An 18,040-nucleotide genomic window follows, 5' to 3' on the forward strand; every position below is an offset into this window, starting at 1 on the left:
CTGCATTTTCCTAATCCTTGGAAAAGAGCAGTGACTCCTTATGGGGCTTAATCAGCCATGGTTTCATTTCAAGGCTCTGGCTGTTTTCCTTTTCATGAATCCCCACTGCAGGCGAAAAACAATACATTTATTTTCCACCAAGGTGCTTTTCCCCTCCCCGTTCTCTCTTCAATACATCACAAACAGATACTCAAACAAACATGATAAACTATGTGGAATTTCATGCTGTTTTGTGCCTCTGGCTTGAAAAGACTTCTCTGCATGTAGTTTTATGGTCAAGGACAAAAATACTTTTTGGGGAAGAAGCATAATTTACATTGACGTTTCACCATACAGGTTGTCATTTCTCGCAAGGTCGTTAAATGCAATGAATAGTAGTCTACACAGCCAAGAAAACAGTGCCACGTTCAGCATACCTAGAGATGTCCCATGTGGCTCAGTTGGTGGAYCATGGCGCTTGAGGTTGTGAGTTCGACTCCATACGGGGAACCAGTAAATGAGAAGTCAGTCACGTGTCAATGTCAAAAGCTCACCACTAATTTATCTGATGTACAGTACCAGTCAAACAAGTTGACACACCTACTCATTTAAGGGTTTTTCTTTATCACTTTAAGACCTTCATCTAATGGACTGTTGTTTCTCTGCTTATTTGAGCTGTTCTTGCCATAATATGGACTTGGGTCTTTTACCAAATAGGGCTATCTTCTGTATAACAACCCTAACTTGTCACAACACAACTGCTTGGCTCAAACACATTAAGAAGGAAAGAAATTCCACAAATTAACATTTAACAAGGCATACCTGTTAATTGAAATGCATTTCAGGTGACMACCTCATGAAGCTGGTTGAGAGAATGTCAACAGTGTGCAAAGCTGTCATCAGGGCAAAGGGTGGCTTTGAAGAATCTCAAATATATTTTGATTTAAAACGTTTGGTTACTACATGATACTTTATTTAGTAAATATTTTCTTAACTATTTCTTGAACTGCATTGTTGGTTAAGGGCTTGTAAGCATTTCACAGTAATGCATTCAGCACATGTGACAAATACAATTTGATTTGATTCCATATCTGTTATTTCATAGTTTTGATGTCTTCACTATTATTCCACAATGTAGAAAATAGTAAAAATAAAGAAAAACCCTTGAATGAGTAGGTGTGTTCAAACTTTTCACTGGTACTGTACATACACTCAGTCTAGGGTGTTCCCACTCCCTCTATATACATACCTACAGACCAATTCTACAGGTCCAACCACCTAATGCTGATGGAGGGAGAGATCCCCTGTTTTGYTGACTGAAGAGGAAATTATGATACTCATGATAGGCCTGTTTGGCATGTCTTGGAAGCACCTMGAAAAATCCCTGTATTTTGCTGCTACAGGGAACTGATACCTGRTCTTTCACCCACATGCGGCCATATATCCACTCATTGGAACATATATGATCCACTGCTAGACAACCATTGAGTCATTCAAAATGTCACTACTTTTCATTTCCAAATAACCCATCAAAGGCTAAACATTTTGTTCACAATATTTTTATTACAAAATGTAAAAATACCTCTGCTAGAAACATAAAACGGACAGTCTGACAATAGCAAACAAGAAAATAGAAATTCCAGAAGGTGTGCTGCAAAAACCATCTATGTGTTGTGTGCGTAGGTATAAAAGGAGAACGTGTATAACGACAAATCCTTTTCGCCTGTTGAAACACTCGTTGAACGTTCAGCTGGAGGTGAATGGTTACACATTGATAAATAGTCTGACTGGAAAAAAGAATGACAAAACTTATTGTGTATGTGAGTGTAGGCCTTAATGTACCATGCACACATCACTCCCTCCTCTGGTGGGAATATGGTCGATCACTTTGGGCCAAAGTAGTCCACCACCCCGCTGCCCTTCATACCGTCAAAGAAGAAGAAGTTCTTGTGCGGTGTGTCTCTCTGGGAAAGAGCCTGTAGAAACAAACAGATGCTAATACCAGCCAACAACACACACTCACAACCTGACCATCTCTCAAACTAAGCCCACCATAGATAAGGATAGCTTTGCTGTGGGAGCTTCACCAGCTTTCCATACATGTGGTGTCTTCTAGTGTCCGCTCCATTGCGTGAGCGTCGGGTGCACTGTCCGTTGTGTGATCGCTTGACTTCACCCAGTGAGATGTCGGGCCGGTTGCAAGCCGTTTCATCACTACATCATATCGTGGAGACAGACAGCCTGGCGCAGTGCCATCATCCTGCTGAGAGGGTTGTRGTCTGTACTGACTGACGTTACCTCTTCTCACCTGGCTCCCTCAACTCTCAAACATAGGTAGGACTGTGACACTTCCCTTATTGTTCAATACTCAGGTCATATCCAAAACAGCCATACCATCTGCCTCAATCTCCCCAAAAGCCCCACAGGACTGAAACATATCAGTGGGTATTTCTGGATTGGACCCAGACTCAAGTGGAGCGGCCTGCTGTCAAGTGTTCAGCTTTCTACCTCCCCAAAATATAACATGGCACCTTTCTCCCCAGTGAAAGCTGCACAACAGTAACTGTGGTGCAGACAGTCTGTGAAGTGTGGTGGTTGACACTAGTTTAGAGCCAGGATGGACAGTAAAGTAAGAATGATTTAAAGTCACAGAAACGAAAGAAAAGTTTAAAAAATAAAAATAAAAACTGACAACCAACCTTGACAACCTCCTGTCCCAGCACTCCTCCCACCACAGCACACACAGGGGCCATCTCAGAGAAGCAGTAGCTGATGACAACCCAAAACAACAACGTGAGTGTCACCAACAGAAACAAACTCTCCAGTTCATAAGGATAAATTAACAATTGTCTTACCTCTGGAAAAACTGAAATAGCTCAGAATGGAGCAGCCAGTTACAGATGATCTTTGATACATCTAATAACTACCATCACTGGAAAAACCCCTACAAACCTACGGTGCATTCGGAAAGTATTCAGACCCCTTGACTTTTTCCACATTATTATTCTGAAATGGAATAAATAGTTTTRCCCCCCCTCATCAAACTACACACAATACCCCATAATGAAAAAGAGAAAACAATTTATAAAAAATAAAACCTTATTTACAAAAGTATTCAGACCCTTTGCTATGAGACTCGAAATTGAGCTCAGGTGCATCAAGTTTCCATTGACCATCCTTGAGATGTTTCTACAACTTGAMTGGASTCCACCTGTGGTAAATTCAATTGATTGGACATGATTTGGAAAGGCACACACCTGTCTATATAAGGTCTCACAGTTGAAAGTGCACGTCAGAGCAAAAACCAAGCCATTGATGTCGAAGAATTGTCCGTAGAGCTCTGAGAGACAGGATTGTGTCGAGTGCAGATCTGGAAGAAGGGTACCAAAACATTTCTGCAGCATTGAAGGTCCCAAGAACACAGTGGCCTCCATCATTCTTAAATGGAAGAAGTTTGGAACACCAAGACTCTTCCTAGAGCTGGCCGCCCGGCCAAACTGAGCAATCGGGAGAAGGGCCTTGTCAGGGAGGTGACCAAGAACCCGATGGTCATTCTGACAGAGCTCGAGAGTTCCTCTGTGGAGATGGGAGAAACTGCCAGAAGGACAACCATCTCTGCAGCACTCCACCAAATCAGGCCTTTAGGTAGTGGCCAGACGGAAGCCACTCCTCAGTAAAAGGCACATGACAACCCGCTTGGAGTTTTCCAAAAGGCACCTAAAGGACTCAGACCATGAGAAACAAGATTCTCTGGTCTGATGAAACCAAGATTGAACTCTTTGGCCTGAATGCCAAGCCCACATCTGGAGAAACCTTGCACCATCCCTACGGTGAAGCATGGTGGTGGCAGCATCATGCTGTGGGGATGTTTTTCAGCAGCAGGGACTGGGAAACTAGTCAGGATCAAGGGAAAGATTAACAGAGCAAAGTACAGAGAGATCCTTGATTAAAACCTGCTCCAGAGCGCTCAGGTCCACAGACTGGGGTGAAGGTTCACCTTCTAAGAGGACAATGACCCTAAGCACACAGCCAAGACCACGCAGGAGTGGCTTTGGGATAAGTCTCTGAATGTCCTTGAGTGGCCCAGCCAGAGCCCGGACTTGAACCCGTTTGAACATCTCTAGAGACCCAAAAATAACTGTGCAGCAATGCTCCTCATCCAACCTGACAGAGCTTGAGAGGATCTGCAGAGAAGAATGGGGGAAACTCCCCAAATACAGGTGTGCCAAGCTTGTAGCATCATACCCAAGAAGACTCCAGGCTGAAATTGCTGCCAATGGTACAAAGTACTGAGTAAAGGGTCTGAATACTTATGTAAATGTTATATTGAAGGTTTTTATTTTTAATACACTTGCAAAAAATTTTTTTTTTGTTGCTTTGTCATTATGGAGTATTGTGTGTAGATTGATTTATTCCATTTTAGAATAAGGCTGTAACATAACTAAATGTGGAAATAGTCAAGGGGTCTGAATACTTTCCGAATGCACTGTATTACTAACAGTCCAGCTTAATATGTGAACGGCTGTCAAGTGATGCACCATCTGGTGAAATCTGGGTTGAATTGAGCCAGTCACCTGACGAAGTCGTGAGGTAGCAGCTCGCTACTCAGCCCCATGGCCTCCAGGACATCATCCCGGATCTGTCTCAGGAGCATGGCATCTGCCTCAAAGCTTTCTGGGTGGGGGTCGCGACCTTTGTCTGTACGGAACTTCAGCAGTACTGTGGGAAAGAAGAGAGGAACAAACGGAGAGAACAATAGAACGAGTGGTGGAGAAGTGCTGGAAACCATAGAAGACACACAGAGGAAGCTCTGATTTTATGGGTTACATTGCTTCATATACTGAGCTACGTTTCCATACGACACAGAATATGTTACTAAGGAAATGTTGGTGGAGTTGTGATTCTATCACTTGCTGGAATGACACTGGCTGGCAAAAAAAAAAGTACAGAAAAATGGAAATACTTCCAATTACATACTGATCATCTTGTGGAAACAGTGTGCAATCAGATCTTTATCTGTGTTGTACCACAGACGATTGACAGTGGCAATCAACGCACCACAAGTGTTGCGCCAACAAAACTCTTCATCTGATAATGGCTTTGAATGAAGAGCAGTTTTTGATCAGTTTGACAGGGCCGTGATCAGACATCTATGACTCATGTCCTTGTCCTGTCAGCACGCGCCACTAGTACTACACCCATCCTGTGTGAGACCGTGGGCAGATGTGTCAATATGAGCAGGATGTGGTTTGGAGTCGGAATATTACTAAAAGGGAAATAATAAAAAGGGGAGAGATGGACGTACCGTTGCAACGGAGACGTTTTAGATTCTAAACCCCCCTTTAAGCCTGGCAGCTCTACTCACCCCCTCAGTGTTAAAACAGGTGTCAGAACTTCCTCTCTTTAGCTGTCCATCAAACACATCATGGAGCCCAGTACGCCCACGGCTATTTCCACTAGAATGACACCTCGCACGCTCGCAAAAAAATAAAATAAATGCATAAATCACCATCACATGAATCATCACCCTCAACTAAATATTCTCTCACCCATTGAATTATCTCAACCTGGCACAATATGTAAGTGTACAAAGACATCTGTGCAAAGTAAACATTGTCTTAAGAGAGTAGTCTGGAACATTCTTGATTAGATTCAAACAGGGATGAACCAAAAACAACACATTCAAATTACATTGACTAAATCAAAGTTGATGGAACACAGTCCTGTGCCCCCCACGCCTGTGCTGCCTTCCATTCCTCCAGAGGTGTTATGGTTGCATACAGTAAGCTAACCCCCCACCCCTGACCCCCAGAGGAGCTGTAACAGAGGAAGCACCACTTCCTCAAGAGCAGCTCAGTCGAGAGATACCACTACGTCTAGACATAATTATAGAAACCCAAATGCTGTAAGACACCTCTGAAAACGACAAAAACAAACAAATGAACAGCTTCTTTCCTTTCCGGCTGTTATTTTAATATTAGCCAACAACAGGGGCTCGAGTACGCAGCCTTGTGGGTGAAGTGTCGTGGGTGGTGGCTAGCTGTTTGTTTCTCTGTTCTAAAGTCACACACGACTGGCCATGGAGAGCCTGTGATGGAAACAGAGCCATGTTAAGAAGGTCTATGAAACCAGGTGAAGGCTATTAAGGGACCAAATCAGACTAGAAGGAACAGGGTGCAATGCTACAACAACCAAAACAGGAAGGGGGGCTATGGTGGTGGGCGATATCATTGGAGCTGCAGACGCTCACGTGTAGAGGGCATCAATCTATAGCTTCACTGTTATGTATGGCAGAAGAAAAAAGACGTGATGGCAYGCAATTAGTGATCTAACTCTCTTTTATCAGATATATATTTATATCCAATGGCTTTGTGGAATTATTGAGGCGCAGGTACCGTGTAGCAGGAAGTAGTCCACGGGGGTGTGCTTCAGGCTGCTCTTGGCCTTCTCATTGGTCCAATCCACTTCCAGAGCCAGTTTCAAGGAGCAGAAGCAGGCCGTCTGTTCAGTTGGGATAGAGAGAGCGCCAAAGGGAAAGGAACATGACATCATTAGATGTGGAGGAGGATAACTCTAATTTATATATTATTATACAACGCTCACCTTTTTGATCATGGTGGTCTCATTGGGGTCAATCTTAGTTTTTTTGGCCTCAGGTCCATCATTGGAATCCTCTGCTTTGGGCTTGACTACTTTGGGCTTCTCCCTGGACGGGGGCATCAAAACAAGGGACAGATGAGCATAAGTATAACTGGTGAATAATCAAGACAAGTAAATTAGACACACGACAATCACACACACAACACTCACTCAACATAGTTGTGCTCCTGGCCAAGGTCGGAGAACATGTATCCGTGGTAACCGAAGACGTCGCCACAGAAGACCTTGATGTTGTGCTGGACACAGAGTTGGTCCACGCGTACCATCAGATCTCTGGAGCAGCCGGTCAGACACACCTGAGAGGAACAAGGGAGGGCAGGACAAAGTCAGAGAGAGCAGCTAAAACTACAACTCCCATCTCCTATCTACACTACATGACCAAAYGTATCTGGACACCTGCTCGTCAAACATCTCATTCCAAAATCATGGGCATTAATATGGAGTTGGATCCCCTTTGCTGTCATAACAGCATCCACTCTTCTGGGAAGGCTTTCTACTAGATGCTGGAATATTGCTGCGGGGACTCCAGCCACAAGAGCATTATCCAGGTCGGGCACTGATGTTGGGCGATTAGGCCTGGCTCATATTCAGAGTTCCAATTCATCCCAAAAGTGTTTGATGGGGTCAGGGCTCTGTGCAGGCCTGTCAAGTTCTTCCACGCCGATCTCAACAAACCATTTCTGTATGGACCTKGCTTTGTGCAAGGGGGCATTGTCATGCTGAAACAGGAAAGGGTCTTCCCCAAACTATTGGCAAAAAAATTGGAAGCACAGAATCGACTAGAATGTCATTGTATGCTGTAGCTTTAAGATTTCCCTTCACTGGAACTAAGGGGCCTAGCCCGAACCATGAAAAACAGCCCTAGACCATTATTCCTCCTCCACCAAACTTTACAGTAGGTACTATGCATTGGGGCAGGTAGCGTTCTCCTGGCATCTGCCAAACCCAGATTTGTCAGCGATTCATCACTCCAGAGAACGCATTTCCACTGCTCCAAAGTCCAATGGCGGCGAGCTTTACACCACTCCAGCCGACGCTTGGCACTGCGAATGGTGATCTTAGGCGTGTGTGTGTGTCTGCTCGGCCATGGAAACCCACTTCATGAAGCTCCCAAGCACAGTTCTCGTGCTAACATTGCTTCCAGAGGCAGTTTGGAACTSGGTAGAGTGTTGCAACTGAGGACAGACGTTTTTACGCGCAATGCGCTTCAGCGGTCACATTCTGTGAGCTTGTGTGGCCTACCACTTCACGGCTGAGCCGTCGAACTGACTTGTTGGAAAGGTGGCATCCTATGACGGTGAAAGTTGAAAGTCACTGAGCTCTTCAGGAAGGCCATTCCACTGCTAAAGTTTGTCTATAGAGATTGCATAGTTGTTTGCTCAATTTGATATACCTGTCAGCAACAGGTGTGGCTGAAATAGCTGCATCCACTAATTTGAAGGGGTGTCCACAAATTTGTTTGAATTTATTTAACCTTTATTTAACCAGGTAGGCTAGTTGAGAACAAGTTCTCATTTACAACTGCGACCTGGCCAAGATAAAGCAAAGCAGTTCGACACATACAACAACACAGTTACACATGGAATAAACAAACATACAGTCAATAATACAGTAGGAAAAAAAGTATATATACAGTGTGTGCAAATGAGGTAAGATAAGGAGCAATAAAATAGGCCATTGTGGCGAGGTAATTACGATATAGCAATTAAACACTGGAGTGACAGATGTGCAGAAGATGAATGTGCAAGTAGAGATACTGGGGTGCAAAGGAGAAAAATAAATAAATAAAGTATGGGGATGAGGTAGTTGGATGGGCTATTTACAGATGGGCTATGTACAGGTGCAATGATCTGTGAGCTGCTCTGACAGCTGGTGCTTGAAGTTAGTGAAGGAGATAAGAGTCTCCAGCTTCAGCGATTTTTGCAGTTTGTTCCAGTCATTGGCAGCAGAGAACTGGAAGGAGAGGCGGCCAAAGGAGGAATTGGCTTTGGGGGTGATCAGTGAAATATACCTGCTGGAGCGCGTGCTGCGGGTGGGTGCTGCTATGGTGACCAGAGAACTGAGATAAGGCGGGGCTTTACCTAGTAAAGACTTGTAGATGACCTGGAGTCAGTGGGTTTGGCGACGAGTATGAAGCGAGGGCCTGCCAACGAGAGCATACAGGTCGCAGTGGTGGGTAGTATATGGGGCTTTGGTGACAAAACGGTTGGCACTGTGATAGACTGTATCCAATTTGCCGAGTAGAGTGTTGGAGGCTATTTTGTAAATGACATCGCCGAAGTCGAGGATCGGTAGGATAGTCAGTTTTACGAGGGCTTGTTGGCAGCATGAGTGAAGGATGCTTTGTTGCGAAATAGGAAGCCGATTCTAGATTTAATTTTGGATTGTAGATGCTTAATGTGAYTCTGGAAGGAGAGTTTACAGTCTAACCAGACACCTAGGTATTTGTAGTTGTCCACATATTCTAGGTCAGAACCATCCAGAGTAGTGATGCTGGACGGGCGGGCAGGTGCAGGCAGCGATCGGTTGAAGAGCAAGCATTTAGTTTTACTTGCATTTAAGAGCAGTTGGAGGCCACGGAAGGAGAGTTGTATGGCATTGAAGCTCGTCTGGAGGTTAGTTAGCACAGTGTCCAAAGAAGGGCCAGAAGTATACAGAATGGAGTCATCTTCGTAGAGGTGGATCAGAGAATCACCAGCAGCAAGAGCAACATCATTGATGTATACAGAGAAGAGTCGGCCGGAGAGTCGAACCCTGTGGCACCCCCATAGAGACTGCCAGAGGTCCGGACAACAGGCTGTCAGATTTGACACACTGAACTCTATCAGAGAAGTAGTTGGTGAACCAGGCAAGGAAGTCATTTGAGAAACCAAGGCTGTTTYGTCTGCCGATAAGAATGTGGTGATTGACAGAGTCGAAAGCCTTGGCCAGGTCAATGAATACGGCTGCACAGTATTGTCTCTTATCGATGGCAGTTATGATATCGTTTAGGACCTTGAGCGTGGCTGAGGTTCACCCATGACCAGCTTGGAAGCCAGATTGCATAGCGGAGAAGGTACGGTGGGAAATGGTCGGTGATCTGTTTGTTAACTTGGCTTTCGAAGGCAGGGTAGGATAGATATAGGTCTGTAGCAGTTTGGGTCTAGAGTGTCTCCCCCTTTGAAGAGGGGGATGACRGCGGCTGCTTTCCAATTCCAATTATACAGTGTACATGTTCATTGAGAGACCTTGCAGGGAATGTGATGACAAAGTACTTGATGATGAGCAAGTAGGCCTAACTCTGCATTTACACGCACACATACACCTTTTGGATAGATTCCACCATAGCCATTCTTAAACAACCTACTCCTTTAGTTAACCTCCTTGAACAACACACCCACCAGCTTCTACAACAGACACCCCGTCCTTCTGACACAAACCATGTTAAAGTAAACAAAATCTGTTATTCAGTCAAAGAATCAACTAGTTTGTTTTGGCCAGTTTGTTTTATCTGAACAGGGTGGGGAAAAGAAAATGAGCCTTAATAAACAACTGACCCTTGGGCTGGGTCCATCTTATCCTTCAGACCAAACCCAGCACACTCCACACTTGGCTAGAGATAAGGGGCTGTCTGGCAGCTGACGGGCATCTGTCTGTGGCATCGCTGACATGGGTGAGTGGTACACGCCGTTCCCTCCCAGAACACAAAGTACCACAATGTTGGGAGGTGCCAGCATCGAGTTGACTACACGCGCCAGTGTTTTTCCAAGGGCAGCTTAATGACGTGTGACTGTATGTTTGAAGTTGTTTTAAATTGCTGTGCCCTCAGCTWATGCCCTCATCTAACGCAAGATGGCGCTGATAGAGATGGCAACTTCGCTTCAAGTCCTTCAGAAACTGTGCAGTATTTTTTTTWWATATGTATTATTTATTACATTGTAAGCCCAGAAAACCTTAAGTGTTATTACATACAACCGGGAAGAACTATTGGATATCAGAGAGACGTCAACTTACCAGCACTACGACCAGGAATACGACTTTCCCAAAGCGGATCCTTTGTCTGCACCTCCCAGGTCATTTGAACTGATTCTAGAGGCTGACCCAAAACAACACCGCCGGAGGAGAGGGTGCTGGAGCGGTCTTCTAGTGAGGCTTCGGATGCGCGCACACCACCCACCGCTTCCGAGTATATTACGCGCTCATGTCCAGTCCCTAGTTAACAAAGTCGACGAAATTAGGGCAAGAGTTGCTTTCTAAAGAGATATCCGGGATTGTAACATACTCTGTTTCACGGAGACATGGCTAGCTGGGGACATGCTGTCGGAGTCCGTACAGCCAATGGGATATTCAGTGCATCYCGCCGACAGGAACAAACATCTCTCTGGGAAGAAGAAGGGAGGGGTGTATGTTTCATGATTAACAACTCATGGTGTAATTGTAACAACATACAATAACTCAAGTCCTTTTGTTCACCTGACCTATAATTCCACACAATTATTAAGGCGGCCGACCGTATTATCTCCCAAGAGAACTCTCCTTGGTTATCGTCACAGCAGTGTATATCCCCCTGCATGCGGATACCAAGACGGTCATCAAGGAACTGCACTGGACTTTATGCAAACTGGAAACCATATATTCTGAGGCTGCATGTATTGTAGCTGGGATTAACAAAGCTAATCTGAGAAAAAGGCTACATAAAATTCTATCAGCATATCGATTGCAGTACACGAGCGAGTAACACACTCGACCACTGCTACTCCGCGATGCATACAAGGCCCCCCTTCGCCCTCCTTTTGGCAAATCTGACCATGACTCCATCTTGTTGCTCCCCTCCTATAGGCAGAAACTAAAACAGGAAGCGCTCGTGCTTAGGTCTATCCAACGCTGGTCTGACCAATCGGACAATTAAAACCTTCCCTAACCAGAAACAGTGGATTGATGGCAGCATTCGCGCAAAACTGAAAGCACATACCACCGCATTTAAATCATGGCAAGGCGACTGGAAACATGGCCGAATACAAACAGTGTAGTTATTCCCTCCGTAAGGCAATCAACCAAGCAAAGCGTCAGTACGGAGACAAAGTGGAGTCGCAATTCAARGGCTCAAACACGAGGGTCTACAGACAATCACGGTTAACAAAAAGAAAACCAGCCCCGTCGACGTCTAGCTCCCAGACAAATTAAACAACTTCTTTGCGCGCTTTGAGGACAATACAGTGCCACCGACAGGCCCGCTACCAAAGACTGTGGGCTTTCCTCCTCGGCCGACGTGACTAAAACATTTAAACGTGTTAAACCTCACAAGGCTGCCGGCCCAGACGGCAACCCTAGGCGCGTCCTCAGAGCATACGCAGACGAGCTGGCTGGTGTGTTTATGGACATATTCAATCAATCCCTATCCAGTCTGCTGTCCCCACATACTTCAAGATGGCCACCATTGTTCCTGTTCCCAAGACAGCTAAAGTAACTGAAATAAATGACTGTCATCATGAAGTGCTTTGAGAGACTAGTCAAGGATCATGTCACCTCCACCCTACCCGTCACCCTAGACCKACTCCAATTTGCTTACCGCCCCAATATGTCCACAGACGATGCAATCGCCATCATACTGCACTAACCCATCTGGACAAGAGGAATACCTATGTACGAATGCTGTTCATTGACTACAGCTCAGCATTCAACACCATAGTACCCTCCAAACTCATCATTAAGACCCTGGGTCTCGACCCTAACCTGTGCAACTGGACTTCCTGACGGGCCGCCCCAGGTGGTGAAGGTAGGAAACAACACCTCCACTCCGCTGATCCTCAACACTGGGGCCCCACAAGGGTGCGTTCTCAGCCCTCTCCTGTACTCCCTGTTCACCCACGACTGCGTGGACATGCATGCCTCAAACTCAAATCAACAAGTTTGCAGACGACACTACAGTGGTAGGCTTGATTACCAACAACGACAAGACAGCCTACAGGGAGGTGGTGAGGGCCCTCGGACTGTGGTGTCAGGAAAATAACCTCTCACTCAATGTCAGCAAAACAAAAGAAATGATTGTGGACTTCAGGAAACAGCAAAGGGAGCAGCCCCCCATCCACGTCGACGGGACAGCAGTGGAGAAGTTGGAAAGTTTTAAGTTCCTCTGTGTACATATCACCGACAAACTGAAATGCTCCACGCACACAGACAGTGTGGTGAAGAAGGCACAACAGCGCCTCTTCAACCTCAGGAGGCTGAAAAAATGTGGCTTGTCAACAAAAACCCTCACTAACTTTTACAGGTGCACAATTGAGAGCATCCTGTCGGGCTGTATCACCGCCTGGTACGGCAACTGCACCGCCCACAACCGCAGGTCTCTCCAGATGGTGGTGCGGTCTGCACAATGCATCACTGACAACACCCGATGTCAGAGGAAGGCAAAAAAGATAATCAAGGACAACAACCACCCAAGCCACTACCTGTTCACCCAGCTTCCATCCAGAAGGCGAGGTCAGTACAGGTGCATCAAAGCTGGGACAGACAGATAGAAGCTGTTTTTCAATCTCAAGGTCATCAGATAGTTAAACAGCCACCACTAGCACAGAGAGGCGGCTGCCTACCTACAGACTAGTCACTTTAATAATGCCCCTTCAAAAATGTTTACATATCTCGCATTACTCATCTCATATGTATATACTGTATCCTTCACCATCTATTCTTTACCATCTATTGCATCTTAGACGCTCTGTCACTGCTCATCCATATATTTTATACTTATATATTCTTATCCCATTCCTTTACTAGATTGTGTGTATTAGGTTTTGTGGTGGAATTTGTTAGATATTAGGTTTTGTTGTGGAATTTGTTTGATATTAGGTTTTGTTGTGGAATTTGTTAGATATTAGGTTTTGTTGTGGAATTTGTTAGATATTAGGTTTTGTTGTGGAATTTGTTAGATATTAGNGTTTTGTTGTGGAATTTGTTAGATATTAGGTTTTGTTGTGGAATTTGTTAGATATTAGGTTTTGTTGTGGAATTTGTTAGATATTAGGTTTTGTTAGATATTACCTGTTAGATACTGCTGCACTGTCGGATCTAGAAGCATAAGCATTTCACTACACTCACAATAACATCTGCTAACCATGTGTATGTGACCAATAACATCTGCTAACCATGTGTATGTGACCAATAACATCTGTTAACCATGTGTATGTGACCAATAACATCTGCTAACCATGTGTATGTGACCAATAACATCTGTTAACCATGTGTATGTGACCAATAACATCTGTTAACCATGTGTATGTGACCAATAAAATTTGATTTGAAGATTGATAGACTAATCATCAATGCTGGGTGCATGCTTGATGATTGAAAAATGTACCGGAAATCTTCCTTAAACCACACCTCGATAGGAAGGAGGTCTTATGGGGGAAGGGAAACCCTTACAGACTACTATGGAAGTCCTATTGGCTTTAGTTGCCAGCTACAAAAAGGCAAGCCCTCTGCTGTGGCACTGGCAACAAACACTGAGAGAGACCCTGGATGGACATGTTGGGCTACTGCTGCTGGTGTAGTTCATTAGAGTGGATTGGCAGTGGGAACTGAGATTGCTGGCACTGGCAGACCGGAGGGGACAGGGCTTTTTAACAGCCTGGCCAGCCGTACTGTCTGTCCACAGAGCCTCCCACCCTTTGAAGGAGGCGTGCAGCTCGGGCGCCTCCTCCCGATGGCCTCCGGCAAGGGCTTTGTGAAGAGGGACACTGAGCTGGATTGTTTGAGAGGTGAGGGAGAGAGTGAAAAGAAGGAAGCGAGGAAAGGGGGGGGGGGGTATATAGCTTATCTGTACAATGGAACCTAACGGAGAATGGGTCTAGTAGGAGGTGAAGGGAGCAGTGAAGTGACAGACATGCAGAGAATGAGTGGTTATGATTGACTCAATGAGAYTACATGAGTGAGAATTGGGAGAGTATACCAGTATGCTGAGTGAAGTAAACGAGAGAGTGAGTTTGTTTGTTGTGGGTGTGAATTGTTGCCTCAAATGATCTCTATAAGACAAAAACACCTGCAAACACTCTCTCGGGATCAAAGTTATAATCCAGACATATCAATCCCTCAGTCCAAAACACAGTGACTAAAAAGAGCAGCCCCTTGTCATGTATTCCAGCAAATTTTAACCAGTTCCAGTTTCCCAGTGCTACACCACACAGACAAGACAGATCCGTAGCTAGCAGATAAAAGAGTCTTCCAGTCTAAGGCACAGCCCACTCCGCCTCCCCCTCCTCCTGAACTTCCATTAGCACTCCCCCCGGGACGCTTCCGCCGTTTCTCCACCACAGTCAGACTGGTGAAGCGGCTTGTTTGCGCTTTGAAAATCCCTGAGCATCTGATGAGTCTCTTCAAACCCCCGCCCCACTACATGATTCAGAGCAGAGCACTTCAGACAGCTTGCTTTGCAGTGTGTCTGGAACCAAACGCCACAGGAAAGCTAAGTTTCTACTTGTTAGCCGTACAGACACAAGTTAGATAAATGCATTTATCTCCAAACTCGAGGGTCTTTAATGTTTATGATATTATTTTCCCCTACTGGCACCTGTCAATTCCCTCACTCTGTCAGTGTATAAATTATACTTATATGCATCATATTATGAAGCCGTTTATCTACTTCCATTCAGATTAACTTGTGGATACCATTTTTATGTTTGAAGGAAGTTGCTAAATAGCATTAGCACAATTACTGGAAGTCTGTGGTAACTGCTAGCATGCTAGGGAGGAGGTAATGCTAATGCTAGTTAGCATTGGCTCATGAAACTACCTCGAACTTCCTTCATATTGGATGCAGAGACATAACAGTTGATGAAGTCCATGAGTTCATCTGAGTCTGGGGAAGCAGATAAAGGGCTTCATTTATCTGCAGAAAATAATAAGGGAAAAAAACATATGTGCAAAACAGGTGCTATACTAGCATTGGTCTGCTGCAGAGTGTGGTACGGTCTGCCTAACGCATCACTGGGGGCACACTGCCTGCCCTCCAGGACACCTACAGCACCCGATGTCACAGGAAGTACCAAAAAGAGCATCAAGGACATCAACCACCCGAACCACTGCCTGTTCACCCCACTACCATCCAGAAGGCGAGGTCAGTACAGGTGCATCAAAGCTGGGACCGAGAGACTGAAAAACAGCTTCTATCTCAAGGCCATCAGACTGTTAAATAGCCATCACTAGGCGGGTACAACCCGGCTACTCAACCCTGCACCTTAGAGGCTGCTGCCCTATATACATAAAATCACTTGCCACTTGAATAATGGAACACTAGTCACTCTAATAATGTGTACATACTGCTTTACTCATCTCATATGTATATACTGTATTCTATTCCACTGTATTTAATCAACGCCACTCTGAAATTGCTCATCCTAATATTTATATATTTTTTAATTCCATTATTTTACTTTTAGATTTGTGTATTATTGTGAATTGTTAGATACTACTGCCCGGTTGGAGCTAGGAACACAAGCATTCGCTACACACGCAATAACATCTGCTAAATATGTGTATGTGACAAAAAAAAAWTMATTTGATTTGCCCAGAGCAACATGTGGTAAGAAGTATGGTGTAAATGCAACACCTAGTGGCCATTTAAGGTAACAAAAAATTATGCACAAAAGTAATCTTGATAATAGGCCGGTCCTGCACTACCGTACTCACTGCCTCAAATTGTAGGAAGAATTCGTCTGGTTTGGTCTCCACCCTGTCTGTGTCTGCCTTCACCTCTACCATGGGGTTGAGGTACTGGGCCCGCTCCAGGGAGGCCTGGGCTCGATTCTGGCCCTGATTACTCACTGGAATCAGGAACTGGGCTCGGCATGACTCCTCCGTCACCTGGGAAGCAAGGGAACAGACATAGTTAGCAATTTTWAGCATTAATTTCTACTGTCTTGCACTTTTCTCAGTGTTTATCCAACCATTATCCTACTTGGGAAGGTTCCCTCTCACCTAGCCTCTGCCGAGTCCCCAAGAACGGAAAGAGCCTGTGACACTACTTCCGCTATTAGATGTTAACAAGGCAAAACTCCATCTGAACTCCTCCTCCACATTTACTGGATTGGTTGGACAGTGCAAAAGAGTACCTCCCCCAACAGTTTTTTCCTTCTCGACAAGACCAGTATATAGTGGATCTAGTTTCAGGTGTTTATTTTACACCTGCTACTTTAGGTTACCTGTTCTGACCTAACTCTGTTACAACCCCCCCCCCCCCCCCTCTTTGTGTTGGTGGTCTATACCAGTTCGTGGTCCAGCATGGTCAGCCCCTTCACTCCAGCCAGGATTAGATTTTTGGCCACCTCAGCCCCCAGGCCCCTGAGCCCCACCAGGAGCACACGAGACCCCCGCAGTCTGAAACAGAAGCAGATGGCAAAAACCTTAATTAGCTATGTGGCGCCATCATACAATAATGGGTAGAAAGCCTTAAAGACAAAATATGCATGCCTCGTGCAGATTGATAAATTATGTAAACATCAACATTTTCAGTGTTTTCCAATCCATTCTTGCTGTGGGACCCCATTTTAACCCAGAGCGAACAGATCTGATTCAAGCTAGCTAGATGGTTAGCTAATAGCTACCTCTTTTGTGCATCCAGACCCCATAGTCGGATCTGCCGGTCATACTGAGCAGCTTCTTCCTCGCTAATGATAGAATCCTCCTTCTCAATCATGTCTATCATCTCAAACTGGTTTATTTGTCTAGTTTAACAGTAATGGGATTAATATGCCCCTTTTCAAATTCGGGTAGGGTACCGCTATCGCTGATTTGAACGGACGCTGGAAGATGACGTTATCTTCTTCTTTTTTGGTATTATGGCGGTCCGCAAACAAATGTTCTAGGTGCATGCCGCCATCTACTGTATTGGCTGTGTATCAGCCTACTATGCTGTAGTATCGATTCATTACACTTTATGAAAAAATTATCCTACCAACTAACCCTACACCCATTAAAACATCATCACTATTCCACTACTTTGGTCCTATCTGATCCTGCACCTGGCCAGCAGCCTGGGAGTACGGGACACTGTCGTTCAAAACACCTTGTAACTCTTCTGCAGTAAAATCTTGGACACCCAAGTACTTCTCTGCAGCTGCCACCACAACATCTATCCTCTGTGATTTCCATTCCATTCCTGCGGTACAGTTGACCACCATGGCCATGTATGCCAAAAAACCAACCTTACCAAAGCACGTTATTCCTATCACTCTCTATTTTTTATTTTTATTTTACCGTTATTTTACCAGGTAAGTTGACTGAGAACACGTTCTCATTTGCAGCAACAACCTGGGGAATAGTTACAGGGGAGAGGAGGGGGATGAATGAGCCAATTGTAAACTGGGGATTATTAGGTGACCGTGATGGTTGAGGGCCAGATTGGGAATTTAGCCAGGACACCGGGGTTAAC

General features: G+C 45.0%; 1 protein-coding gene across 1 annotated transcript; it reads right to left on the reverse strand.

The window, feature by feature from the left end:
• Nucleotides 1-1,518: 1,518 nt before the first annotated feature.
• Nucleotides 1,519-17,412, reverse strand: LOC111949508 (SUMO-activating enzyme subunit 1). Its single transcript, XM_023966744.2, has 9 exons — nucleotides 17,214-17,412; nucleotides 16,875-16,986; nucleotides 16,300-16,473; nucleotides 6,790-6,935; nucleotides 6,583-6,685; nucleotides 6,375-6,480; nucleotides 4,554-4,698; nucleotides 2,679-2,748; nucleotides 1,519-1,955 (listed from the first exon to the last, which is right to left on the reverse strand). The coding sequence occupies exons 1-9, from the start codon at nucleotides 17,312-17,314 to the stop codon at nucleotides 1,863-1,865; spliced, it is 1,050 nt and encodes a 349-aa protein (XP_023822512.1). The 5' UTR covers nucleotides 17,315-17,412; the 3' UTR covers nucleotides 1,519-1,862.
• Between the last annotated feature and the right edge of the window lie 628 nt (nucleotides 17,413-18,040).

The sequence above is a fragment of the Salvelinus sp. IW2-2015 genome, linkage group LG22 (genome assembly GCF_002910315.2).
Source record: "Salvelinus sp. IW2-2015 linkage group LG22, ASM291031v2, whole genome shotgun sequence".
Lineage (NCBI taxonomy): Eukaryota > Metazoa > Chordata > Actinopteri > Salmoniformes > Salmonidae > Salvelinus > Salvelinus sp. IW2-2015.

Bases quoted from the DNA above. Each gene is read 5' to 3' on its own strand.
- LOC111949508 (XM_023966744.2), bottom strand. From the start codon at position 17,314: ATGATAGACATGATTGAGAAGGAGGATTCTATCATTAGCGAGGAAGAA. The intron at 6,936-16,299 runs GTGAGTACGGTA...TGTTCCTCTCAG, and splicing joins TCTTCCTACAATTTGAGGCA to GTGTGTCTGACCGGCTGCTC. The intron at 6,481-6,582 runs GTGAGCGTTGTA...CCAACTGAACAG, and splicing joins AGACCACCATGATCAAAAAG to ACGGCCTGCTTCTGCTCCTT.